General features: G+C 45.4%; 1 protein-coding gene across 7 annotated transcripts in view; it reads left to right on the top strand.

Annotated features, from left to right (window-relative positions):
• The window catches only part of TSC1 (TSC complex subunit 1), a 54,831-nt gene extending 27,802 nt beyond the window's left edge, over window positions 1–27,029 (top strand). For 6 of the 7 annotated variants that reach the window (XM_079111689.1, XM_079111692.1, XM_079111693.1 and 3 more), the window contains 17 exons: window positions 807–961; window positions 1,329–1,402; window positions 8,145–8,320; window positions 8,953–9,068; window positions 9,398–9,509; window positions 9,824–9,942; window positions 11,763–11,832; window positions 12,304–12,408; window positions 12,704–13,262; window positions 14,626–14,669; window positions 15,237–15,403; window positions 16,260–16,442; window positions 17,322–17,432; window positions 18,087–18,209; window positions 20,950–21,137; window positions 21,221–21,382; window positions 21,758–27,029. In XM_079111689.1, the coding sequence (XP_078967815.1) occupies window positions 807–961; window positions 1,329–1,402; window positions 8,145–8,320; window positions 8,953–9,068; window positions 9,398–9,509; window positions 9,824–9,942; window positions 11,763–11,832; window positions 12,304–12,408; window positions 12,704–13,262; window positions 14,626–14,669; window positions 15,237–15,403; window positions 16,260–16,442; window positions 17,322–17,432; window positions 18,087–18,209; window positions 20,950–21,137; window positions 21,221–21,382; window positions 21,758–22,280 (2,987 nt within the window). In that variant the 3' untranslated portion in view covers window positions 22,281–27,029. The remainder of the gene's footprint in view (window positions 1–806; window positions 962–1,328; window positions 1,403–8,144; window positions 8,321–8,952; window positions 9,069–9,397; window positions 9,510–9,823; window positions 9,943–11,762; window positions 11,833–12,303; window positions 12,409–12,703; window positions 13,263–14,625; window positions 14,670–15,236; window positions 15,404–16,259; window positions 16,443–17,321; window positions 17,433–18,086; window positions 18,210–20,949; window positions 21,138–21,220; window positions 21,383–21,757) is intronic. The other variant, XM_079111694.1, reaches the window with a different exon arrangement.
• The last annotated feature ends 470 nt before the right edge of the window (window positions 27,030–27,499 follow it).

Raw genomic sequence — 27,499 nt, 5'->3', positions numbered from 1 at the left:
AGTAGCATTGGAATTGGAAATACTTTGGTTTTTTTTCCTGGGATTGGCAGTAGCACAATTCTACCAAAGGATCGAGGAGCTGTGAGCCTACAAATTCCATATTGCTTGTTAATCCCAGCGTCGGTACTGGTTTGGTGGGAGAGTACTGTGTCCTGTGTACATGGGCACAAGCCATGCCAGCATGAGTAGTAGGACCTTCTCTGGGAGAATGGGCAGTCTGTCTGTTGTTGTGGAGGAGCTGGGGTTTCAGTCAGTTTCTCCCATGCCAAACAGTTGAAGCTAATTTCTGGATACTAGTTTTTTTTCTTTTTCAGTCTTTAGTTATAAATCTGCTAAGCCTACATCCTGATTTCAAAAGGTTCTTACATGTTTGTTCCACAAACACTTGAAAGTTTATTACATGCCAAGCCCAGTACAAGACACTGGGCATAGAGAGGTGAGTAGGACAGTCCTTTCCTCAAGAAATACCTGCTGACCTGCACAGTGGAAAGTGTAAATATGAACTGTAGGAGGTCGACTGTCATTAAAAAACTAGTGCCACATTGTGAGAGTGTTTGGGGATGGCTGGAGTGGAGGGCAGAGATTAGGTCAGTGAGAATCTTCCTGGGTCACACTGAGTAGCTTGGAGCTTATCACGAGGCTGTATGTAGGGAGCCATTGATGGATTTGAAAGTGGGGTGTCTGATGTGTTCAGGTCTGCAGTTGAGGAAAACTATGACTTGTGTTCTTGAGCAAGGTGGGAGGAAGTGTGCCTGTCTGTTTTGCACGTGTCAGTCTTGTGTGAATCTTGTTGATTTCCTTCTTAGGCCACGTGACAGAAATCTACCTTGTCCATCTCCATGCCAGTGTTTATGCCCTCTTTCATCGCCTTTATGGAATGTACCCGTGCAACTTTGTCTCCTTTCTGCGTTCACACTACAGTATGAAGGAAAACTTGGAGACTTTTGAAGAAGTGGTCAAGGTAAGTTAATACTTACCTTGCACTGAGTGCGTTATTCAGATGGGCTACATTTATAACTTTTATATTAAATGGTAGAACTTTTTAAAAGAAATCCAGCCTTCCTCCAAAACCCCAACCCCATTCCTCTGCAGCCACTAATTTGCCATCTTCATGATAAAAAATTTGCTATGCTGGACATGTCATAGAAATGAAATTATATAATGTGTGCTCCTCTGTGCCTGGCTTCTCTTACTTAACATGTTTGAAGGCTCATCAATATTGTAACATGTATCAGCATTTCAATCCATTTTATCGTCAAGTAATATTCCATTGTGTGGACATGCTACAAAAATTCACACCTATAATTTGTCTACCCAAACTTTTCTAGCCAATGATGGAGCATGTGCGAATTCACCCAGAATTAGTGACTGGATCCAAGGACCATGAACTGGACCCTCGAAGGTATAGAAACTAAACTAATGACCAACTGTTTAAGAATCTCTTGAGAGATTGATATCGTTCTAGGAGCTGTCCCTATGGAGGTATTATTGAGGACTGTATACAGATGTTTGACTTAGAGAATCATTTCATTGGTTGATTAGAAGAACTTCATACAGCTGGAACTTTGTATGAGCTTGAAGCGTGTTCCTCACAGAGGATAATTAATTCCACTAGCAGGGTAAGGGAGGTTGCAGTGCAGGTGCCTGTCCCCAGGACTCCTGAAAGACTTAGCCCTCAGTGGTGCCAGTAACTGAGTAGGGCACGAGGTGAAGTAGGCGACTGAGAGCATGTGAACTGCAGGATGGCTGTATTTGTATTTTGAGCCTTCCTGGGTCCTTTTTCCATTTGGCATAACCAGTTGTCTTCCACCCTCCACGGGGCCCTGCAGAAGACCTGCTGTAGAAGTATCAGGAAGCAAGCCATGCTCCTCAGCGGGAGACCCCAAAGGTCAATATCTGTGGCTCTGTTTCCCCTAAAGGGCTCTATCCCCTCACTGGGGAGCATAAGCCAGGCTTATGCAGAAGTTTCCAGGTTTGTTCTCTGGAGGTACTGAACCTACCTGTGAGGTTCCTGATTTGAGGATTCCAGACCTGGTGCACGTGGAGCTTAGGTTGAGACTGAAAAGGAAGAAAATGAAGGAAATTTGGTGGGCTGAGCTGCAAGAAGCTCCACGGCTGGCAGCCTAGCTTATGCTCCCCAGTGAGGGGATAGAGCCCTTTAGGGGAAACAGAGCCACAGATATTTACCTTTGGGGTGTCCCGCTGAGGAGCATGGCTTGCTTCCTGATACTTCTACAGCAGGTCTTCTCTACCATCCCCGCCTCTGTCATGTATCCTGTCAGCTTAAAACAAATTACTGTGAGGTATGTTATAAGTAGAGAAGTACAGAAAATGTATGTGCAAAGTTTAATAATAACACACAAACACATGTAGCCAGCTTTCAAAGTAGAACATTTCCAGTATGTTAGGAGCCCACCATGAAACCCTCTTCCTCCCTGTTCCCTGTTGGCCTTAGACAGGTACTACTCTTGCTTTTATGTTAATTATTCTCTCTGTTGTCTTTATAGTTTTACTGCATATATTGTTTTGTTCTTTAAAGCTGATTAGGAAATCGATTCCGGCCAAGGAAGTCTTGTCACTAATAGGGGCAGTTCCCCAGGAGGTGCCTGAATGGTGCAGGAATGGTGCCTGAGCCTTGGTTTGGCTTCACCATTCTTGGAAGAATAGGAGTGTCTTCAGGGACATCATTGCACAAGGTCAAAGGCCATAAATGAGGCCTAGGGAGCATGAGATCTTCCTCAGAGCATCTAGCCAGACCTCTAGTGGGCGCCAGTTGTTAGACATGCTAACATGCCATGTTAACATGGCAAAGGAAGGTGAAGGTAGCTGCTTGCAGCTCTCGGGAATGGGTCAGAACAGGATCCTTCTGTGGCGTAAAGTGAACGTCCTCTGCTGACCTGCCAGAGGAGAGAGAGTGGAACTTCAGCAGCATCTGAAGTATTAGAAGACAGGTTATCTAGACCAGGGTCACCTGGCTCTGTCCCTTGGTTTAGAGGTAGTATAGGGCAGTGAGAACCGTGCTGAGGGCTGGGAGTGTGTCTCAGTGATGAGTGCTTCCTTAGCACGCTGGAGGCCCTGGACAGGGTTCCCAGCACTATAGAAAACAAAGGGCCTTGGTGATGGCCTGCAGTGTGCCCGTCTCTCGGTAGGTCGTTCTGAACTGAGCTTGTTGTCTCCTGTGCCTGGTGACCAGTTGTAAGCCTCTCTCCTGGGCAGCACATCCCATTACCTTATCTTTCTTGGTTTCCTTGAGTTCCCATGAAATGTGTCCTCTGGAGGCATTTGGGAAGGATGCCATCCTTTGGCTTGGTGGGAGTTGGTCTCCTTCAGTGGTTGGAGGCAGTACTCCATTGCCATCCTGCTGCCAGGTTTGCTGTGGAAATCCAAAGACATCTTCACTCCAGTTCTCTGCACTTGCTGTGGTTTTCATCTGGGAGCTGGGAGACATCATCTTTGTTGGCACTAGGTGCTGAGGATTTCTGTAGTATACACTTGTGCAAGTCTGTTCTCAGTTTTTAACTGAGAAGCTCTTTAAGTTCTAGAAAACTTTGTGTTTGGTTCCCTTTCCCTGATGGTCTCTTTTCTTCTAAAACTGCAGCTATTAAGATCAGGACCTCTTGGAGTATTGCTCTGCTCTTCTCTCCTTTTTTTTCTTTCTTTCCTTTTATTCCACTTCCCGTTGACTTTTAGTCCTACTCTTACAGTTGTCATTTCTACCACCACATTTGTAATGTCTGAGTTCTTTTTAGTTCTCAGAGGGCTTCTTTTTATAGTAACCTAGTTTTGTTTTGTGGATGTAATCTCCTTTACAGATGTTGACAGTATTTTTGTCTTGTTTTCCCTGCATAGTCTGTTTCTTCTAAGCTGCTTTCTTTTTTGCTTTGATTTGTTCTTTTTAAATCTTGGAGGTTTTCTGCAAGGAGTTGGTGATCTGCTTATGTTTGGATAGGAACATTTGAAAAGCTGTTTTCATGGAATGGAACTTATTGACCTTGCACTTTGATCTGTGTTGATCTGAGCACCTGGTAGAGTTTTGTACAGCAGTATTGTTTTTTTCTTTTGAGTTGGTCAGATTTTTAGAAGAGTCTTCTGATCCCTGTACTGGTGAAGGTCTGACAACCACTGAGGGAAGCAGTCGTTGGTGTGGAGGACTTGATTGGCTTGGGCACTCAGGATGTGTGAGCTTGCTTAGTCCAAATGTCTGGAATGTGCTCATGCCCCCACCTTCTCTGGAACACTTCACCCAGAAACTCCTTGTTTTATTCCCTCCAGAGAATAATTCAGATTTCTGGTGAGAAAAGAGCCGTTGCCTGTGAGTGTAGAATTGGAAAGGGACTTTGGGGTGCATGGTGCTCCTGTAGCGGCTCCCACTGTGACTGCCTGGGGTGAGTTGATCTCATTCTGCTTGCTGCTTATCGAGGCTCGGTGCCTAAGTTGTTCTGTGTATTAGGGTTTCACAGTGTAAGCCAACTCTCTATATCTTCAAAGCATTGGCAGCTTAGGACCTGGCTTCCTCTAGTTTGCTGCCAGTTGCCACTTGCCTTCTGCTCTCGTTTCAAACACTGGTGTTTTCTCCCTTCCCCACAGTGGGCTGCAGAAGGTTGTATAGTCGGGTGCAAACTTACAGTCAACCATGTTAACTTGGAGGCTTTCTCCACCAGCTCAGAGCACCTCTCGTCAGGCCCTGTAGGCCATCTGACTTTGGAAGAAAGCAGACCAACACAAAGAGAAAAGGGAGCTAGAAGTACTGGAGCAAAGTGTCCTCAGTAACTTCAGAGACAGTGGTTGTGCACAGACATCATAAAGACCAGGGTTCTGAAGAAAAGCACTGTTCAGAGATCAAAGAAAGAGCCTTACAAATTAAAAAGGATGGCCAACGTAAACACGTCAGCAAAAGAATTAGAAGATGAAGTTGAGACTGTTTCATAGAGCTAAGCCAAAGGGTAGAAATGGGTATACCTCTGGAAGATAGATAGAATCGTGAGTGCAGAAAGTCCAGCATCCAGGAAAAGAGTTAAAAAGAGAGGAGAAAACTTGGTGGGAGAAGAAATTGTAATAGAAATAATAATATAGAAACATTCCTTGGAATTGAAGAACATGAGCTTCCAGATTGAAGGGGCTTATTTTGTGCACAGCCTTTTCAATGCAAAATGATGCCACCAAGTCTCAAGATTGTGAAATTTCAAAATACCAGAGTATGCACTTGTCTAACATCTGTGAGGCCCTTAGTTCAGGCCCCAGCACCACACACAAAACAAAACAAAACCCAGAAATAAACCTTTCAGAGAAAGTAAACCATTTAAGTAAGGATTTGAAACCAAAATGGTGTTAGCTTCTGAAACCCTTCAAATGTGAGAGAAAAAGATTTTCAATCTAGGATTCTATACCCAGCCAAATTTCTATCAGGGATGAGACACTTCTAGATAGGCAAGGCAAGGACTTAAATTTCCTCCCGTTTAACCTCATCCAGCCCCGGGAGTATGTCTTCTACCAAATTGAGAATAAAAACAAGGAAGAAAACGATTCGGGAAACTTGTGAACCTGATTTCGAAGAATGATCAAGGCAAGTGTCAGGGATAGCAACTGAGGATGCAGACCCTGTAGACTGGGAGAAGAGGCTCCAGAAGGGAGTTCTCCTGGGCTGACTAATCCCATAAATATTTGCATTTCATTATGAGAAATGTTACGTTAGGCATTGATTGAGAGCTGCTTGAATAAACTTATGGAGAATTCATAATAGATACATAGAAAGCAGAGGGGAAAAAATAGAAAAAATTAAACTCGGGTCCAAACCAAATGAGAAAGTAAACGTTATCACAGTGTTTTCTTTGCCTGAGTTGCAAATAGTATTTATATAGTCTTAATAATTATTGAAATTGATTTGGGGAAAAAAAAAAAGATAAAATTCTTTTGAGAGCATTGGGGAGGAAGGAAGAGAGAGATGGCAGTGACCTCAGTCTTCACCTGTAACAGGGAGTTAATAGATGAGGTCTGAAAGTCATAAATCAAGAAAGGAGAAACATAGGGCGTATTCTAAGGAATTCAGAGGCAGGAGAGTGATTCAACTAATGGAATTAGAAACTGCAACCAGAGTGGTTGTCAGAGTGGTGTGGGAGGAAACTTCAGTACTGTACCAACTTTTTAAACTACCATATTTCATTGAATCTAAGGTGTCGTTGAATGTATATGTACTTACATTTTATGTATATCTGAGAGAAAAAAAAATGCCAAATAAACTAACACGCACGACTGTAGCTTCCAATTTCAGAGATATTAAAATATGAAAAGTTCATTCTAGAATCAAGGAGATATAGTGATATGTCACTTTAATTAAAATAAAACATTTAAATGTATTCCTCCTTTATTGTGATTCTCATTTTCTTCTCTAAAGTCAATCTTCTTGTGTGTACATGTGCATCCTTACTCTCACTCTCAGTTAATCACTTCCCAGGCATGCTGAGAGTGCATGAAGGGAGTCCATGCCGGCAGAACTCAGGCAGTGAGAGCCGGAGGAGCACATGAAGCTGCAGCCCCACAGCGGAAAGGCTCGCTGCATAAGGAAGCTGTCTGGGTTCCCCACGCCCTGGGCACTTCATCTCTGTGTTTAATACCATGTTTTCAACTTGTACGATTTAAGGAGCATTCTGTAACAATAGTGTAGGAGCACATGTTTGATTAGGGTGAGCCAATGGAGCACCCTTAGTGTTGTGGGCTCCTTCCTGTAAATTTTGAGACAGAAAATGAGAATCCCTGTTACAATTACTGAGTCCTTGGAAACAACTGTTATCTTGACTTTTGCCTTGACCATGACTCTGTCCGGTCCCCAGTTTCCTACATCTGTGTCCTCCTCCTCCTAGATTTTACCCTTGATTTCAGAGAAGACATGTTGTCATGCTTCCAGGGCCAGCTGAGGCTACATGTCCTTGCCCATCTAAAAGTGTCTCATCCCTGATAGGCAATTTGGCTGGGTATTGAATTTCTAAATTATAAAGCTGTGTTGTCTAAAAGAAAGATATCTTATACTTGAATGGTATTATATCTTAAATATTTGGTTAATCATTAGGGCTCTTGTAGAATATCTGGCAAACACTGAAGAGTTAAAAGAGAAAAATGAACATCATCCATAACTCCAGTTCTTTCTTGTGTGCAAAATGCTGGGGATGGAACCCAGGGCCTCGAGAATGCTAGGCAAGCACTCTGTCTCTCATCTGCACTCCAGCCTCTGGTTTTTAAAATTTAATACCTAGTGCTGTCATATCTGTTTTGGGGCATATCTGAATAGTTTTGTGTCCTTTTTTTCATTTAAGATTATATTCTGAGCATTGTGTCATTTAATATTTAAAGACATGATTCTTTAATATAGCATATGATTTATAGACAATAAAATTAATGAGTTACCTTTGACAAAAGTCAGTCACAGTGAAGATCATTTCCATTGTCACAACAAGCTTCTTTGCACTCTTAACCCATCCCTGGCAACCTCTATTAAGCCTGCTTTTTTATTTTCATGGTGGTATGTTAACATTTCTGCTGTAGAATATATTCCCTCCGTTGTCCTTCGACTTATTCCCTTTTGCAGGCTGTGTTGAACAAAGTTGTACATCTTGATGTCTGTCTGCTTCTGTAGGATGAATTATTAGAAGTGAAAGTGTGGCTCATGTGAACAGGAGCCTTCAGACAGTTCTTGAAATGCCAACCCTAGTGGGAGTCTTTCCACACTATGTTTCTGGTCTAGGGATGGGTGAGAAGAGGCTCCAGGCTTGTGGGAGACTCCAGGACAGCCTCAGCTATCTGGTGCTTTTCTGCTCTCCCTGGGCTTTGGCTACCTTTGTCCTCTGGTGACTCTTCTGCATGATTTGTTATTTTGAGACTATGCCTAGTCTTCGTTAATGAAATTTTTCTTTCAGATTTACTTCTATTAACTTGATCTGACCATTTTAAATAGGGAAGGTGAAGATATGGGTTGAAGATGAACAGCTTCTACCTTGTGTTCTCACTACGTTTTGCACTTGAGCCAGCGTGGTTCTGCATTATCCTTTGCTAACCATAGTCCCCTGCCTGGCACTGAGCTGCCCCTCTTAAGTACTTGATGTAATTGTATAGAGTACCATTGGCTTTATTTTGACTTTCATTGTCTTTTCCAGGTGGAAGAAATTAGAAACTCATGATGTTGTGATAGAGTGTGCCAAAATCTCTCTGGACCCTACAGAAGCCTCGTATGAAGATGGCTATTCTGTGTCTCACCAACTCTCCACTCGCTTCCCTCATCGCCCAGCTGATGTCACCGCCAGCCCTTATGTTGACACACAGAATAGTTACGGTAAAAAGTGATGTTGGTACTTATTTGCTTTGCAACTTTGGGAAGCATTGTTTATCTTTTGTTCTTTTCCTAGAGTAACACTTACTTCACTTCCTAGGAACGTTTCCCTGAATGTTTTAGATTTGAGTTTGCCTCCGTTTTCTTCTGACTGGTTTCTCTTTTAAGTCCTGATCTTCTTCCCAGTAGTATTCTCACAGACTTTGTGGTGTGTCCTTAGCACTAACAAAGAACGGGTTCAAGTGCTTGATTCTGGGCCCCCCATAAGGAATCTCTTATTTCCAGGCACTTGGGGTGAGACTTACAGTGCTGCAGCTCTGACCCAGTGTGAACAGGTCTGGACAGTGTAGAGCTGGATTTACATCAAACTCCTGGGCTTGATGTGTAGGTTGCACTCACTGGAGCTGCCAGCCAGTGTGCCTCTTTGTGATCCTGAGACTTAACTGGGCGTCAGACCTGGTTTCACTTTAAAGAATTTTAAATGCTGTTAATTTGTCCCCAAGGATTTGGGGAAGCCCCTCAGACTTTTCAGATATGGAGAACAGAGTATTATCAGATGGTCTAGAGGACTGTCATGTTTTATTAGAATAAATAACCCGAAGCCTCTTCCTCCCTGTGTTCTTCTTTGGTTTTAGGGAGCGCTACTTCCACCCCGTGCTCCTCTTCTCGGCTGACATTGCTCAGTACGCCCGGGCAGCTACCTCAGACTCTGAGTTCCCCGTCGACACGGCTGTTACCTGAGCCGACACAAGTATGGTGCCAAGCAGTGTGCCTGTTTCTCCCCTACCTTCTAGTGAAGCTGACCATCCTGGTCAGCATTTAGTATGCGGTTGGGAAGTTGTCATGCTCTGCATTTCGGGAGACATATTTAAGGACCCTTGACATGAGCAGAGAAGGTTATTGTTGCTACTTGAGCATCTCAGAGTCTAAATATGCATAATGCAACTTGTGTCCTGACAGAGCATTAGCAAGATGCTTTTCCCAGTGAGGTTAAATTTAAACCATACATGGGCTGTAAGCCTTGTGTTGGATACAGTGTTCATTCACCATTGCTGACCGCTCACTCTGTTTACTTCCCAGGCTACTCTTTGGAGTCCATCTATGGTTTGTGGTATGACCACTCCTCCAACGTCTCCTGGAAATGTCCCACCTGATTTGTCACACCCTTACAGTAAAGTCTTTGGTACAACTGGTATGTATGTCTCTCTTGTATTTGATTGGTTGGTTTGGACTTGCCTTTTATGATAGAGGAGCTTTCTCTTAGATCTCGTAGTTTGGGGACTTTTTGCAATAGTAAACTTTTTGACACTTAATGCAAACTTCTAGGCTTTCAGAATGAGTACAATGAACTGAACTGGGGGCGGGAGGGAGAGATAGAGATATTTGGATCCCTAAGAGTTACTCTAGTAGTTTTGTTTGCAGCAATAGTTAGGCTGAGAAGAAAAACCAGTTTTTCTAATAGTTGGGCTCAATTTTTGCATGTATTTTGCTTTTGTCTCTGAGCAGGTGGAAAAGGAACTCCTCTGGGAACCCCAGCAACCTCTCCTCCTCCAGCCCCACCCTGCCATTCAGATGACTATGTGCACATTTCATCCCCCCAGGCCACAGCTACACAACCCAGGAAGGTGAGTGCTAGCTTGTCCCCTGTCTCTGCCCAAACACGGTAACTCACTTGCTAGCCTCGCTTTATGCCAGACAGAATTCCAGTCCAGAATATGGTGGATCTGAGTCCAAACAGTTTCTAATAGACTGATCAGCAGTTCTCAAGGTGTGATCTGCTGACTTCTGGGATCCTAAAACCCTTCTTGGGAACCGAGTGGGTCCAGCCTGCATTCGTGTTAACACTAGCTGTTATTTGCTTTTGTGGCTGCGTGCATTTGTGTGATGGTGCAGAAACAATGGTGGGTAAAGTAGTGGCCACTTGGCACAAATTGAGGCATGTTCCAAGCTGCTTCGTAGTCATTATTATTTAAAAACAGGAAAGGAAAAAAAAATTTAAAAACCTATCCCAGTACCGCAAAAAAAAAAAAAACAAAAACAAAAACAAAACTTATGAGCATTCTATATTTAAGCAGTAAGAGTTACTAATTTTAGTAAACCTGAGAATATGTTTGTTTAATATTCTTTATGACAAAATAGGAAATATAAGCCAAGCATGTATACAGCATACATGGCCTTGGGCCTTGGGCCCTTGGGCCCTTGTGGAGTGGCTGGAGTTGGAGCTGCCTGAGCTGCTTTTCCTGTGGAGCGCCAGCTTTATTTGAAAGAATGGGTGACTGACAAGCCAATTCAGACTTGAGTATTTGTCAAGCAGTTTCCTCAACAATGAATCAAGTCTGCCACTTCAAGAAAAACCACTGACAGTTATGTTTGCCAGGGATAAAATAAACTTTCAAGTGAAAATTAAGATACTAAACTGTATCTGCCATCATGACTTGATAGCTTTCCCAAGACTTCTATGATGAGATCGGAAAGTCTTGGGGATCTTCATTAGTGTTTTTGATTCCTTAATATTGTACAATGAACTGTTTCAACACTTGGAAGAATTGGTAACTTAGTTTTCTAAGTGTCCTTTGTATGATGTTGCAGAATCATACATAGGTAAAAAATGCATTCAGAATACAAGATTGACCAGTGGATTTTAACACAGTGTGAAAAGTTAATTGATAATGGTTTCAGATTTCACATTGTAACTGTAGAAACTGCCACTTGTCAGGTTTTAATGTAGTGAGGCGATTATCCACAATTACATAAAAAAAATCTGTCAATATGTGTTTATTGTTTGCAACTACATATCTATGGGGCACCAGATTTTCTTCATATACTTCAGCCAAATTAATATTCTGCAGCAGATTTAAAGTAGAATTAGGTACGAGAACCTAACTTTCATTCAGCCAGATAATAGAAATTGCAAAAATGTTACTAGTTCCACTATAGTTACTTAATTTATTGCTCTTTTGGGAAATATAGTTATTTTTCATAAAAATATGTTGTAGATATGTTTGTTTGTTTGGTACTGGAGATTGAACCCAGAAATGCTTAACCACTGACCCACATCCCCAGTCCTATTTTTAATTTTGAGACAGTCTCACTCGGCTGCTTAAGGCCTTGTTAAGTTGCCCAGGCTGGCCTTGAACTTGTGATCCTCCTTCCTCGCCTTCCTGTGTTGCTGGGATTATAGGCATGCGCCACTGCACCCAACAGTTTTGTTATTTTTTAGTTAATAACATTTTAAAAGAGTTCTCAGATTGAATTAATACAGTGACAGTTGGCAGATTTAACTGTGTAAACAGAAGCTCTTGGGATTCTGTATTTTTAAGAATATAAAGGCAAACTGAAACCAAACATTTTGAGAACCACTGGGCTAACCTTAAATTCCCTTCAGTGTTCTAGAGAATGTGTGCTGCATTTCCCCATGTGATATAAATGATGCTGATCTTTTCAGGAGGAGAGAACAGATTCTGCAAGGCCGTGTCTGCACAGACAGCACCATCTTCCAAATGACAGAGGATTAGGTAAAATTCCCTGGGTAATGATAGACCTTGCTTGTTTTTTCAGATTGGATTATGTGTGTTTAAAAGCAAAGTTAGGTAGAAACACTGACATTTTGGAATAGCACAGAGCCCTGAAGCCTGGAGGATGTGAGAAATAGTGAATCCAAAAGTCGACCTGTTAGCATCGAAAAAGTGTTTAAGCAGTTGCCCCCAAGTGCCACTAAGGGTTTTGAACTGGTCACACTGTATGGTTTTAATCTGTTTTCAGAGACATTAAGACCTGAGGCTTATATTTTCTATGGGGTTATTTTTGGTACCTTTAGATGATTTAGAATACTTTAGCCTTAGGTACTCTCCGGAGAGGCTCGCCTCCAGCATCCTCAGATCTGCAGGAGGGATCTTCACAGACGTGTTCTGCTGCAGTCCAGGCAGCTTTGCACTTGCAATGATTAGTGTGGATCTTTGACTTGAGTTTCCTCTGGTTCTTTTCAGAAGAACTACCTGGCAATAAAGGTTCTGTCACTCTAAGTGATCTTCCAGGGTTCTTAGGTGATCTGGCCTCTGAGGAAGACAGTATTGAAAAAGATAAGGAAGAAGGTAATGTACATAGACTTGCCGTGGCATGATGGATCTTGACCCTCATTCTGTCACCGAAGGGGGATCTGGAATCAACAGTCACTGGCTTGTTTGGTTTTTCTTCTCCTGGGGTTAAAGTTGGGTGTTTTATTCTAGGACCCATACTAAGTAAAGCCATGCCACTTTTTATGTCCCTTTGGGTGATACTGGGCACTGGTACTGGGCAGCCCCTATGGATGGCTCTGGTGCTCAACTACATGGACTTGCCTCAGTTCAGTGTTTACTAGGGCTTCCCTTGTTTCCTGCCCTCCTTCAGCTGCAATATCTGAAGAGCTTTCTGAGATTGCTACTGTGGAAGCTGAGCCCATGGTTCCTCGAGGGGGCTTTGACTCTCCCTTCTACCGAGACAGTCTCCCAGGTTCTCAGCGGAAAACACATTCGGCAGCCTCTGGGACTCAAGGATCCAGTGTGAACCCTGAGCCTTTACACTCCTCTCTGGACAAACTTGGGCCCGACACACCAAAGCAAGCCTTTACTCCCATAGACCTGCCCTGCAGTGGTGCCAACACCAGCCCTGCTGGGGACAGGGATCGCCAGACTTCTCTGGAGACCAGTATCCTCACTCCCAGCCCTTGCAAAATTCCCCCTCGGAGGGGAGTGGGCTTTGGAAGTGGGCAGCCTCCCCCATATGATCATCTCTTTGAGGTGGCCTTGCCAAAGACTGCCTGTCATTTTGTCAGCAAAAAGACCGAGGAGCTGTTAAGGAAAGCAAAAGGAAACCCTGAGGAAGACTATGTGCCCTCTACCTCCCCAATGGAAGTACTGGATAGATTGATACAGCAGGGAGCAGACGCACACAGCAAGGAGCTTAGCAAGTAAGTCGGAACATGCCACCGTGTTAGACACACAGGAAATGGGAGGGAGGGGCAGGGGGGTCACTCTTACCTCACCAGAGGCGGCTGGTCTGCCATGTCCCACCCAACCTTCCAGGCACATTGTCTTCACTTCACCAGTGGTTTTGTGTATAGACCATTTTGTGGCACTCATCTGTGAGGACACTCAAATGCTTTCACGTTTGCTGTCTGAAAATTGGAGGTTAAAAATGAGGTTGTGGTATCTCAAAGAATGGAGGAATATTTGTCGCAATTCTTCCCTGTTTGCAGATTATTGTTTTCTGTTTGGGTAGCACAGTTCATTAGGTGGGGAAAATAGAAGTTCAGGTGGCCTGCTGCCTGCCCACCAAAGGTATGCAAGGGTTCTTAGAGAGAAAGCCACCATGCTGCTTGAGTCTTTCTGTCATTGGGGGGAAAGAGATAAGGAAATAACCTGTCCAGAATTGGAATCCTCTGCCATTTCTAAACAGGTTCTTGGGGAATTCTAGTTTTTATCTTTCTCCTGGGTAATGTCCTAATGGGAAATTTGATGGGAATTGTAACTGTTTTCTTTCTTTCTTTTTTTTTTTTTTTTTTTTTTAAGTTTTTTTGTACTGAGGATTGAACCTAGGGGCGCTTAACCATTAAGCCACATTCCCAGCCCTTTTAAATATTTTATTTAGAGGCAGGGTCTCACTGAATTGCTGAGGCTGGCTTTGAACTTGGAATCCTCCTGCTCAGCCTCCCGAGCCACTGGGATTAAAGGAATGTGCCACCGCTCCCAGCAGGATTGTAATCTTAAACTTTCTCTTTATTTTATTATTATTATTATTATTTATTATTATTTTTTTTTTGCGGTGCTGGGGATCGAACCCAGGGCCTTGTGCTTGCAAGGCAAGCACTCTACCAATGGAGCTATCTCCCCAGCCCTTAAACTTTCTCTTTAAATGAGATTTGGTTAATAGGCTCAGGAAACTGACCTGCTTTTTTCTTGAAATTGGACAGCTTCTCAGAGGAAAGCTACTCATCTATGTCTCTATGTAGAGGGCTGGAATTAGCCTTCCAGGTTCTACCGCTTAGTGTCCTGGGAGAGCTGACCTTGAGATGTAGGCCACACTTGAGCAGAGGAGCTTGGTCAGTGTTAGGGCTTCCCCTCTCTGGAGACTTGGTCATTCCAACCAGCTGCCTGCCCATTCCATCTGCTGAGCTTCCCCTCCAACTCCGTGCAACCTCGCTGGTTAAAACTTTCTTAGGCCATTGTAGATGCATGCCACAAGGAAGTGATTGAACCTTGCAGCAGTTGAAAGTCCAGATATGTTTTTTCTGTCAGATAAGTAACTTCATTATTCCAAAACTTTCCTCCTAGATTGTCCTTACCCAGCAAGTCTGTCGATTGGACCCACTTTGGAGGTAAAGCTGTTACTTTAGCACAACACCCAGCCCCGTTGGTTCCTGCTTTCTTGTCACCCATGAAGGCGGTGCCCTGTAGGAGCCATCTCCCCTTGGTGCTGCTCCAGTCAGCATCTCTTCTTGGCTAGAGAATCTCAAGTGTTTCCAAGTCGTATTTCCTGTTTTTGAAAAGTGGCAAATACCATGTGCCTGGGAGTAGAAGTGCAAAAGTGCCTCTGGCCAGGCTTCCCTAAGAAGGCCCAAGTGAAGTGAATGTGCTGGGTAGTCTCCAGGGGAGAGCAGGGCAGGGAAGGAGCGCCCTGCAGAGAGGGAGGTGGAAACACATTCCTGCAATTGCCTTTGTGTGGAAAAGAAAGCTCTCAAAGAGCCGCCTCCCACTAGTACAGCCTTTACATTCCTTTCAAAGCCGGGCAGGTGGAAGTGCTTTTCCTCTTTTCTAATGGTGGCTGTTACTGGTCACTGTAGAATGCTTTGTCTTTGAGAGAAGCCTGTTTCTTAACATTGGAGGGGCTTGATGGAGCGAGGTGCAAAAGCCATTTCTACCACTTCACTCTGCTTTAAAACCAGGCTCTCCTCCTTCAGATGAGATCCGCACCCTCCGAGACCAGTTGCTGTTACTGCACAACCAGTTACTCTACGAGCGCTTTAAGAGGCAGCAGCATGCTCTCCGCAACAGGAGGCTGCTCCGCAAGGTGATCAGAGCAGCCGCTCTGGAGGAGCACAATGCCGCCATGGTGAGGAGGTGGGGCTGGGCTTGGGGTGCCAGCTTCTCCAGAGCAGGGCCAAGTTGTCATGGAAATTCTCAGTCCCAGCCCTGTCGCTGGGAAGGCTGGGACCAGGTCCCTTAGTCTCTGAGGTTCAGTCATGAATGGTTACATCTTAGAATCCCCTCACAGTTTTCAGAAATCATGGGGACAAGTGACTTCTTGTGTTTACTTATAACTGGTAATTGGCTATGGTAATAAAAGGGGTCGAATGGTTTTTGCTTCAGATGTGAAACCAGTCCCACTCCAGCTCTTCCATGGTGCAGACTTTCAGCTGTATGAGATGGGTGTAAAGCCAGTGAGATCTGGAGTTTGAGGGTTGGCCCTGCCAGTCACCACCATAGAGTAGTTCTTGGGCTTCTTGAACCCTTGCTGCATATATACATTCCATAAAATAAGAAATAATAGTAGCTGTACTACTTCAATTTGTGATGGTTAAAAGAAATTTCAGAAAGCACTTACCCCATGCTGGGCACACTTATGTGTAAGTGTGGGATAAGCATTCAGCACTTTAGTGAACTTGGTACTGTGCATTAGAGGTCTTAGGCCATTGTTTGTAATTCAGACCTGTTTGTTGGAAGCTTGTGTAGATGTGGATCCCTGGGAAAGTTTCTTAAGCAACTTATAATCCATTTGCTAATGTGAAATGTGGAAAATCTTCACCTAAAGCCAGTGTGACAGTAGTGGACCACCAGACTCTTGAGTCTGCTGTTACAGTTCCAGAGTAGGCACAACTGTTGAGCATGTTTGCAGCTGGTGTTAAACTCAAGAAGCACTGTCCATGTTGGATGGCAGTTAAAATGATGACATCTCTGATCTCTGCTAGAAAGATCAGTTGAAGTTACAAGAGAAAGACATCCAGATATGGAAGGTGAGTCTGCAGAAAGAACAAGCAAGATACAGTCAGCTTCAGGAACAGCGTGACACTGTGGTAACCCAGCTCCACAGTCAGATCAGACAGCTGCAACATGACCGAGAAGAATTCTACAACCAGAGCCAGGAATTACAGGTATAAACTGCAACACCAGCATAGTCAGCACGACTGGGAGGATGGCAGAGTTATCTCAGTTGTTGTTATCTGTTCAGCTCAGCAGAGGTGGATGCTTTGCTCTCTGGAGTCATGACCAGTAGATTTCACATCAGGTAGCTCTTTTTGAGGGCAGAGGTTCCTTTCCTTAGTGTCCTGAATCTTAGGAGCCCAAAGAAATACTTCTCACTGCCACTTATTAAGTATATCTAAACAACTCAGTGAGTGTTGATGGCCTAATAACTTAAGAACTGTTTGAAAATAATATACATACATTTTAAAATGTTGTCAATTTCAGTTTTAAATAACTAATTACAAAGGTCCTGTGTGCTTCTTGGCACCACACAGCATCTGGACCTTGGAATCAGAGGGGACAGTGACACCTCATTTCCTATTGGTTTCTCATGGTGTTTTGTTTTGTTTTGTTTCTTAATCACAGCAACTATCAAAAGCCCAGCTTTGCAGAGATAGGGCATCATCCACAGGTGGAGAGCACCACATGATGCTGAAATGTGGGCCACCTCCAACTAGTTAGTTAGTAGTTCACACAGTGTCCCACAGATGTCACTGTGTTTCCCTCAAAAAGGAAGTCATCGATGTGCAACCGCAGGGCTCTTGGGCGCTGCAAGTGTTTGGGAACTGCAAGTCTAAGGTTTTGTTTTTTTTTTTTTCCCTGTTAAGTGGTAAGGGACTCAAATTAACTGTAACTTACTTTTAAAAACTTAAGTCAAATGCTGATGGCCAGAAAATAGGAGAGTAGCTGAGGAGCTGAGCATTCTGGTTCTGCCTGGGTTGCTGCCATGCAACTGGGGGCCTGGCCTGCCAGTGCTACTGTAACTCCAGGCCTGTCTCTTTGGGTAGACGAAGCTGGAGGACTGCAGGAACATGATTGCAGAGCTGCGTGTGGAGCTGAAGAAGGCCAACAGCAGGGTGTGCCACACCGAGCTGCAGCTCAGCCAGGTCTCTCAGAAGGTGAGGAACTAGGTGGCCTGTAGCACTGCCTGCTGATCCTCTTCCTCCAGGCGAGACACACTTAGATTCATTGCTTGAGTCTTTGTCAGGCATTGTATAGGAGCAGTTCTGTCCCTCCCCACCTTCCAGGGGACATCTGGGAATATCTGGACACTTTTTTTTTTTTTGCTGCTGTTAGTGAGTGTACAGAGGCCAGGTGCTGCTGGATATTCTCTGTTGCGTGGACAGCCCCCCTTACAGAGAGGTAGCCACTGAGCCCTGGGCCGCCCACACACGTGGAACCTATCTCAGCACCTTCTTTACAGAAACGTGAATCACTCTGGGGGATTTGGTGAACTCTCAGTGCATAGTTCACTCAGGAACACATGAGTTTCCCAGGGTGTCCCACAGACCTTTTGGCCCTGTCCTGCTGGTTATGTGTGAGGCTACCTGCTCCTGGTACCCTGTGGGTGACCACCTTTGCCATAGTGTGTTTGTGCTTCTTCCCCTTTCCATAGCACAGTTTTTAAGTGTGTTTTTGTCCATTTTGGTGACCCATGGCTGCCTTCCTCCCCATTAGCCGTGATGCCCAGAAGTGATCCCTTGTGTGCCACCCAGGTGCTAGTTTGTGTTGTCAAATATTTTTTACTTTACTTGTTTATGTGTTTTCGTTAGCTCTCAAATAGTGAGTCGGTCCAGCAGCAGATGGAGTTCTTGAACAGGCAGCTGTTGGTGCTTGGGGAGGTCAACGAGCTGTACTTGGAACAACTGCAGAACAAGCACTCAGACACCACCAAGGTACGTGGTGCTCGTGGAGCCAAGCCTTACTGAAAAAAAAACTCTTCAGACCCAGGCGACTGTCACATAGAAGAGTGTAGTGAATTGTTTCCTAAGAGATGGGCACAGTGTCCTCACTTTGCTCAACCCTGCCCATCAGTGAGGCACTGCCCAGCTGTCCTGTGAGTGCTGTCCCCCTGTTGGGGGGTTTTGAAATGGAGTCACTATAAGTGAAAGCACCTGATGGAATTGCCCCCTCTTCTCCCCATGTTCACTGCAGAGAGGGGAGAGAAGAGGGTGGGAACCAGTTCTGTTGCACACGCCTCCCAGGACTATGGGCATGTACCAGTGCACCCATGTGCATGCCATCTTTTCTTTTAAGGTGGAATTTGATTTCTGCATATGGTAGTTCAGTCCTGGAAACAAGGCTGGCAACAGGATACTCTTAAATTAATTAGCACCTCCACAGTGGCGTCCAGGCAGTTTTATGTCACTTTATAAATAGCCTCGGGTGATGTTGGTGAATGTCTTGGGAATAGAATTTTAATAGCAAATGTTCAGATGCTTCCTGTCACCAGCTTATCCGTCACCTGTGGGCTTCCTTTTTACTTATTTCTTGGTCTTGTGCTTTGTAGAGTCTTTTTTGGCCACATATACAGAGTAGTCTTGGAACTGAAAATATGTCATTTTCATAGTAGTTTCTCCTTATTTCAGCCTCTCTCAACCTCAGATTTAGGCTCCCTCTGGAAAAATGCTAAGTGCAAAACTTTCTCTAGAAACCAACTATCATTTATTTTGAAGGTACAATGGGTTTGGGAGAATAAAGTTTGGGAAACAGGCCTAAAAGATCCTCTGAAAGAATTGACCAAAGTATTTTTTGGTACCCCTCTAGAGGAGTGTAGATGGGCATGACAGCCTCCGACTCTTTGGAACCTTGAGCAGCTACCTACCGTTTTGGGGACCCATTTCTTTTCATAAAACGGGTATGATCCTGACTTGTATTAGTCAGGGTGCCTTACCCTGTAAACTACAACAAAAACAAGCTAACCTGGCTTACCAGAAGGAATTTGTCGTTGTACTTGATGTGAAGTCCTGAGGCTGCTAAGTTCCAGGTTGGTCAAGTTGGCAATTCTGCCACGTCGGGAGCCTGGCTCTTTCCATTCTTCTGCATAGTTGGACTTACCTATCATCCTTGCCTTTCAGCTAGTTGCACTCATGGTTCCAGGTGTGTGTCCCAGACACAGATGTCCAGGGCAGACACCATGATGTCCCGAGGAAGAGAGTGTCTCTTCTGTAGAGTTTTCAGAAACCTTTCCTAGAAACCCTCTACCATACTCCCTGTTTCCCTAGTTGGCCAGGATTGAGCCATGCACTCATTACTGGCCTGGCATTGCCTTGAGCTGGCCAGGATTTGCCTGTGAGCCTGGAACTGGGGTTGTTCCCATTCAGGCCAGTGGAGGAAGAGGGGCAGCTCTCTGTGTCAGGTAGGGAATGGCTGCTCGGGTCTGTGAAGCCTACTGAGGTGAGCGTGCATGGACTTTACTCATTAGAAACCTCATGTGATTATCCATAAATTAGTACAGTTGTCCCTTGGGATCCATGAGGGCTTGGTTCCAGGGTCCCCATAGAGACCAAAACCTGCAGATACTCAAGCATGGTGTGTGTTTATAACCTGTGCACATCCTCTTGTATTCTTCAATCATCTCTAGATCACTTACAATAAATAATATAGTGCAAATACTCTAAATAGTTGGCATACTAATTATTTAGGGGTAATGACAAGAAAAAAGTCCATACGTGCTTAGTACAGACAAAGTTTGTTTTTCTGACGTTTTTGATTTATGTCTGGCTGAATCCATGGTTGTAGAAGCCTGACTATACTATCGATTTTGATAAAAGTCAGGTTTGTTCACCTAGCCTGTGCTAAAAGGCCTGAGCCATTCAGTGTAGCTGGGAGACGGCTGCTTTGGAGCTTTAGTCTGTTGTGCTCTTCAACCTGCTCTGCAGGTTGGTCTGCCGGACTTCGAGGCAACTGCCTTCATGAGCACTCACTTCCTTGCCCTTAGGGTTTGTTTCCTTGTTTGAGAACAGATACCCTGGTAGGTTTTACATACCTCTCCACCACAGTAAACACACCAAGGTAACTCATGCTTTAGAAAGTATCCTTTTTGCTTTCTCTCTGGGGCCAGAACAGCTAACTCAGGTGCACAGCTGCAGGCAGGTCACCCACACAGTATCACCACGAAGCCTGGTCAGGAGACCAGCCTGCCAGTGCTGCTCCATGTGAGCAGAACTGCCCTGCTGCTGTTGCCTTCTCTAGCTTTGCCTCAGCTAACGTTAGGTAGGAGAAAAACAAAAAGAGTTGAAACTGTGAATATTTCACTTGGTGTATTTGGACATGTATTTTCCATTCATCAAGGAGTTTTGTAGTGTGCATTTGTATTTTTGTACAGATACAATACTCTTTCTAAAAACAGATACAAAATATACTTTGCTTAATTGCTTCCCTGACATTAAGTTTACTATGTTTCCAATTTCTTATTCTTAGAAATACGCTGTGCGATTATTTTTGTACAAAATGTCTATTCATGTTTCAGATAATTTTCTGAGGGAATGATTTCAAGAAAGGGTTGCTAGGTTGATCCTAGCCAGCTAACTTTTCAGAAAGTTGTATTTGTTCGTATTTCTATTAGTACACTAAAGCACCTTCTCAAATGGATACGACTTGTTCATTTTCTATAACTCCAGTCCCTTTTTCTAGGAAGTGGAAATGATGAAAACTGCCTATCGGAAAGAACTAGAAAAAAACAGAAGCCATGTTCTCCAGCAGAATCAGAGACTTGATACCTCCCAGAAACGGATTTTAGAACTGGAATCTCATCTGGCCAAGAAAGATCACCTTCTTCTGGAACAGAAGAAATACTTGGAGGATGTCAAGGCCCAGGCAAGGTATCTCATAGGAAGGGGAAGGGTGAGTGTGACTCCTAATTAAGAGGAGTCTCCCCTATTCCTGGTGGATCTGTGTCTTTCAGAAGGCAGCTAGAGGCTGCAGAAAGCAGGTATGAGGCTCAAAAAAAGATCACCCAAGTGTTTGAGTTGGAGATCTTAGACTTGTATGGCAGATTGGAAAAAGATGGCCTCCTGAAAAAACTTGAAGAAGAAAAGGCAGAAGCAGCAGAAGCAGCGGAAGAAAGGTAGGAGCAAAGAATTGCACCCTGGCCTTGCTATGAAGGTGCCACCAGAAGAGCTGGGACTATGCTGCAGATCATTGAAAGTGGCAGTTATAGCTGGTTAAACAGGACTCAGAGAGCCACCTGACTTACCTTTTCTCTCAGTCCCCAGTGATCTCCCACCTTCCAGGCTTGGGTCTCTTATCTGCCGCTCGCGTTGCAGATTACCATCCAGGACCCCTGGTTGTGACTTAGATTTCCTTTTGAGATCTCTTTTGGGTCCACTGTTACACCAGCAGAGTTCGTGCTCAGCAGGAGTGGTGTCCTTTTAATTCCACATCTCCCAAGTGTGGGTAACGCAGTTACCAACTCCTTTTTTTCTCCTTCCATTTCTTACAGGCTTGACTGTTGTAATGACGGCTGCTCGGATTCTGCAGTAGGGCACAATGAAGAGGCATCTGGCCACAATGGGGAGACCAAGACTCCCAGGCCTGGCAGCACCCGGGGCAGCAGTGGAGGTAGAGGAACTGGAGGCAGCAGCAGCAGCAGCAGTGAGCTTTCTACCCCAGAGAAACCCCCAAGCCAGAGGGCAGGCCCATTTAGCAGCCGGTGGGAAACTGCCACAGGCGAGCCCTCCACCAGCATCCCCACGACTGTTGGCTCACTCCCCAGTTCCAAGAGTTTCCTGGGCATGAAGGCCAGGGAGTTATTTCGAAATAAGAGTGAGAGCCAGTGTGATGAAGACGGCATGACTATCAGTAGCCTTTGTGAGACCCTAAAGACAGAACTGGGCAAAGACTTAGGAGTGGAAGCCAAGACTCCCCTGAACCTAGACAGCCCACACCCATCTCCCCCAAACCCAGACAGTGTTGGACAGCTCCGCATCATGGACTACAATGAGACTCATCAGGAACACAGCTAAGGAGGAGGGTCAGTCAGTGTTGATCTGCGTCTGGTTGGCATAGAACAGGAGGTGAGAATGCTTGTTCAAGGCGCTCCTGTTTCCAGGGTCTGGGCGGCTGCTCCCATGCAGGGAGTGGGACGGAGGTCCTTTTGACATCGGACAGAATGCACAATGGTTTTTGGATCTGGCCTTGAAATGCCTCTTAGCCTTCTCCTTGACCCTCTGTGATTCACCCAGCAGCCTGTACTAATGGAGGGCCAGTTTGCGTTCCTCAGTAGCTTTATTTTCCTTCCTTTCCCCCCAAATGGTTGCATCCTTTGAACCTGTGCAATATGAGGCCAAATTTCATCTTTGAGTCTAATACACCACTCTGCTTTCCTGAAGCTCAGATAACTCTGGGTGGCCCTCGGTTAGACCAGGCAGTTGGTGGCATTGCAGGTAAGTTTGGTTTTGTCCCTTCCAGGAGGACATATCTTGCAAAGCTGATTGTCTTCACATGAAAGCTTTTATGGGAGACTTTTCACTGCTTTTTGGTTCTGGAGTTCGGCATCTTAAGCAGCAGATCTAGATAACATGGTTCATTCACCCTTCCATTCTTTTGGCAGTTCTCATAAGCTTCCTAGAAAGTTCTGCGTAGACGAATGCCTGTTTCCAAAGTCTGGTTGGCGCTGTGGAGGCCCCGCTTCCTCACCCTTTGGGAAAGCTCTTGTCCCTCTTTCCCCCACTACCTCTTATTTATTTGGTGTTCACTTAAATGCTGGCACCCCACTGACCCAAGCTGGCATGTGGCTAATAAACTTGTTCTCTGTGGGTGCAAGGAGCGGTCCCAGGGAAAGGTTGCTGGAAGCCCAGGTATGTGGAGCTGCAGCTCTGGGCTGGTCTTGCCAGCTGAGCTATTGGTTCAGCCCTGAGTCTAGTGTCGATCCACCTCCCCCCCAGCTCACTGACGTCTTTTGTGTATGCTGGCTGCTTGGTGATACTGCAGCAGAAAGGCTCTGGAGATCCAGAGTTTTCTTCACAGCTTATGTGATTCATTTCTCAGGCTGTGGGGTTACCACACTACTGTAGGTTCCAGGCCAAAACAAAGGTAGCAAGCGGCTTTTTCACACCAATTCTAACTTTCAGGGCCAACTCTCCTGGGAGCTTGATATTGTCACCCTCTCCATGTTAGGAATGGCGGAGCAGCATAGAATCGAGTCTGGGAGTTGAAGGCAGCCTGCCTGTACTGACTGGGCTGCCTGCAGGTGCTCTTGAGGGCTGTACAAGTCAGAGCACCAGCACTGCCAAGCATCCAGACTCCACAGGTGCTCCTGAGAAAGTGCTGGAAGCCTCAGGATTGTTGCCTGGCATTCCAGTCCAGGTCAGGAGATACTTGGCAGGAAATATGCAGTGAACTTGGTGTTCCTGTTTTTCTGTTCTTTCCATGAAAAGAATATAAGGGTTTAGTCATGAAGTTAAACTGTAATGGTACGAAATCTCATAGCATGTGGAAACTTCCAGCACGTGAGGGTGAAAGTCTTTTTGTAAGTATGGCAGTAAATATTCGAGCATCCCTAACTAAAGAGAACCAGGCAGAGATTCCATGTCACCATGGTAATACTGGCCAAAGACCTGCTGGGAACAGGGTTTCTGGTGTAACTGACTGACCTCAGCCAACAGGAGGGCGTGCCCTGACTGCTGGCGGCCCCAGGAATCCTGGGGATTCCACACTTCTGATTCTGCTTTGTCCAAAGGAAAGCTTAAAATCCAATATATTCTAGTTTCCCTGTTCCATTTTATGGAAGGACAACATGAACAAGCTGAGAAAGGGTAGGAAGATGTTACAGGTTCTGTTAGAACCGTGTTTACAGTGCTTTCTCCTCCCCATGCCCACGAGATCTGTGCTACAGAACAAAGATACCAGGCACTTACATTGCAGCCTTGCCTTACAGGAAAGGAGGCCAGTTTAAGACAGGAAAGAACATTGTAAAAATGGACAGATCAGGAAACGCAGGGAAGGAAGGAGGCAGCTGGGGGAGTGGGCCGAGGTGTGGCTGGAGGCACCAAGTTTCTGTGCCAGGCCTTGGCCATTCCTCCAGCCTGGGTTCCATTTCCCCAGCTTTATAGTCCGGGCACCAAGACCCTGGTGCTCTGGCTTGGGCTCCTTTGAGTTTTTGGAGGTCATGGGTTTTGCCCGTGTAGAAATGGGAAATTGAGTCCTGGGGTCCTGGTCAAGTAATAGCCTGAAAACTTGGGCTTTGGTGTTGCAAAGGGCTCCAGATTCAGTGCAAGACTTGCTTTTGTTTTGAAAGTAGAGAACCTACCAAGGGCCAGTGGGTCGTTTGATGATACCTCAAGCAGTTTGGGGATGAAAGGCAATAGGAGAGGAACTCCTCAGAGCTGCTGAGACCTAGGCAAAGGCATTAGGATGAGGAGTGTACTAGGCAGAACCTGTCTTGTCACTGACTGAGCAGCCTGGTGTCTGGGACTGGGTGGCTCCATCCGGAAATCACTGTGCGCTGTGCTGATGGCCAGTGCATATTACTCACTCGAACTCCCTCCCTACACTAACCAGCCCCAGCACCAGCACCAGCCCTGAGCAGCCCAGAGCCTGCACCTCGTGCACCATGGAACCTGTTTAAAAAGGAGTATTGTGGTATTCTGTGGGAATTGGGGAAGCAAGAGGAGCAGTAGGAAGGTGCAGAGAAAATGAACTCCTGAACCCACTACCTTAAATAAGCGCACACACACCTTCATGGGTTTTTAAAAAGCTTGTGACAGGACTCTACCCTGAAATCTATAAACTGGTACTGTGGGATTCGGAGAAATAATGTGCTTATGACTATGAGGAACCCAACTAAAACCCAGAGGTAGGAGGTTGGGGTCAGTTCTTGGCAGGAGAGGTTTTAAGAGGTTCGTTAGAGTGCTGGGACCAGCATCACTGAGGCATGTGGGTGCACCGTGATCTCTCCAGGTTTGCCAGCAGTGTTTTGGAGAGAGGATTGTCTGACCTTTGGGAATGGCTGTAGAGTTCTTACTGTCTTACTGCGATGTGCTTAGGGGGAACAGCCCACACTCTTAGAAAGTAAACTGCCACAACCCAGGGGAAAGCCCTAGAAGTCACTAACAGTTAAAAACAGCCTCCCCACCACCACCTCTTTGCTGCTATGGCTAGAGGCCAGCACCTCTCTGGGCAAAAGCAGGACAATGGGCCCACACGCTGGGCTCTCCTGGCCATTTGCTACAGCAAGTGTAGTTTCCAGGTTTTTGTCCAGAAAGATAGGACTTTAGCAACTATTTAGAGGATGCATGCCTGGTCATGGGATACAGGGATCTGTGAGCTGGACCACAGAGCCCAGACTGGCATGAAGGATAGAAAACTGGTCACTTGTTTCTGTATAGACAGCAGAAATGTGCTGTGACCAGCCAATGGTAATTTCCACCAAATACTAGAACCTGCCACTTGAAGCCAGAAAGAACTGAAGAGTAAAGAAAGTACGATGCAAGGATGCCCATGGGAGCCAGTGTGGGCAGGCTGGAGGAGGGTTTAGGGCTCCACAAGGCCAGGCCCACATTGCAGTGCAGATGGAATGCTGCCACCCTTGCAGGCACTCTCCAGCAGAGGTCCGAGGAGCAGCTTGGGCCCTCTCAGGAAGGCCTGCCTTGCTGGGGAGCAAGCTGCCCTGTGTGCAGTGACCAGAGCATACCTGGCACCTGCTGTGGCTTCACTCTTGGAGGCACATGTGCTAGAAGTGACCTACAGTGAGTGTTGGAGAATGTATTCGGTCTGAGGATGCGTGTCTGTTTACATCCTGAGTTGTGACACGTGCCCCCTCCTCCCAGCAGATCACTGCAAAGTCATTAATTGCACTTGATTTTTTTTTTTTTCTGTAGGTAAAAGAGAAGTTTTAGGTCAGGAACTAGCTCCTAGGCTGCTGCTGAGACCCTTGTTCTCATGCAGCTCCTTTCCCCATTCCAAACTCCCTCATGTGACCAGGGAAGCTGTTTGTATGCCATCCTGCCACCTGTGCATGCTCACCTGAGAGAAGAGTGGCAGCAGGTGCAAGGGAAACCTGAGCCCCAGCCACTTTTGGTGTTGAAACAAGTTCATGAAGGCCAAGGAACTTTGCGCCCCTTCCCAGTGCCACAACGCTATCCACACTTTGGGATAAGCTGGCCGGTTTAGTCATTGGAATAGGTCTTTTGGAGCAGAACCTAGGAGCTCAAGGACCCCAGAACACCCTTTCCGCCACTCAACCCCTCCCCACCTGGTGCAGTGTTTGGTCAGGAGGGTGCATCCAGGCTCTGCGCAGCACATACTCTGGCTGATCAAAGAGGCAGCCAAGCATTTTGCACTAGGAAGAATCAGTGATCGATCTTCAGAAGACTTCTATGGACCAGTTACATTACGGAGGAACAGATTTTGCTAAGACGTAATCTAGTTTTATAACTCAATCATGGATGAACCATATGTGGCTAATTTGCAGTTTAAAGGGGGTCCCTTGAATGAAAAGAGTCTGATTTTTTTTTTAACTGACTGCTTTTAGTTAAATGGAAGAAAGTCCCCTCTTGTCAAAAGGTTTAAACTTTCCCACCTTGATCTTAAAAGCATGTCAAAACAATCCATATCAGATGCCATAAACATGAACTGCAAGAGAACATGGTACAATCTCAGTGAATGGGAATTGGAATCAAAAGGGTTTGCTGTCCTTCTTAGAATGTTCTAAAATGTCAAGGCAGTTGCTTGTGTTTAACTGTGAACAAATAAAAATTTATTGTTTTGCACTACTCTGCTGTGTGATATGGAGTGACTTACACTGGCCTTGGGCTTACAGGTAAAGTAGGGGATTCTTCAAAGATATAGAAACCTGGAGAAGTCTGGAGTGGTTACCATGGGTGGCTGGAGGAGGTCACCAAGTAATGGGCTCTGGCTTTAGTCTCCGTTAAGCACCTTTGTGTTCTGGAAGATTATCTACCCTATTTGCCTAAAATCCATGCTGTTTCCCAAAGAGTGGCATGGTATGTGTGTCTGGGGGTTATGAGTCATGTCTACCAGGGAAGCCCTGAAAGCCAGGTGGCCAGTCCACACTGCTGCTTCACCTGGCTCTCAGGGCCTGTGTCCAGAGGGGTTGGCCATTCGAGTTTTATGGGATCCTTTAGGTGGAACTCAGTGGACATGATTTTGTGGAGAGGTCGCTAGCCCTGAGCCCTGCCAGCTGTGTGCATGTGTCCCAGGGGAAGGCGTGCAGCTGCCACCA

Source organism: Sciurus vulgaris (assembly GCF_902686455.1).
Source record: "Sciurus vulgaris genome assembly, chromosome: 15".
NCBI lineage: Eukaryota > Metazoa > Chordata > Mammalia > Rodentia > Sciuridae > Sciurus > Sciurus vulgaris.
Note: the sequence above shows the minus strand (reverse complement) of the source record. Positions and strands in the feature narration are given on the sequence as shown.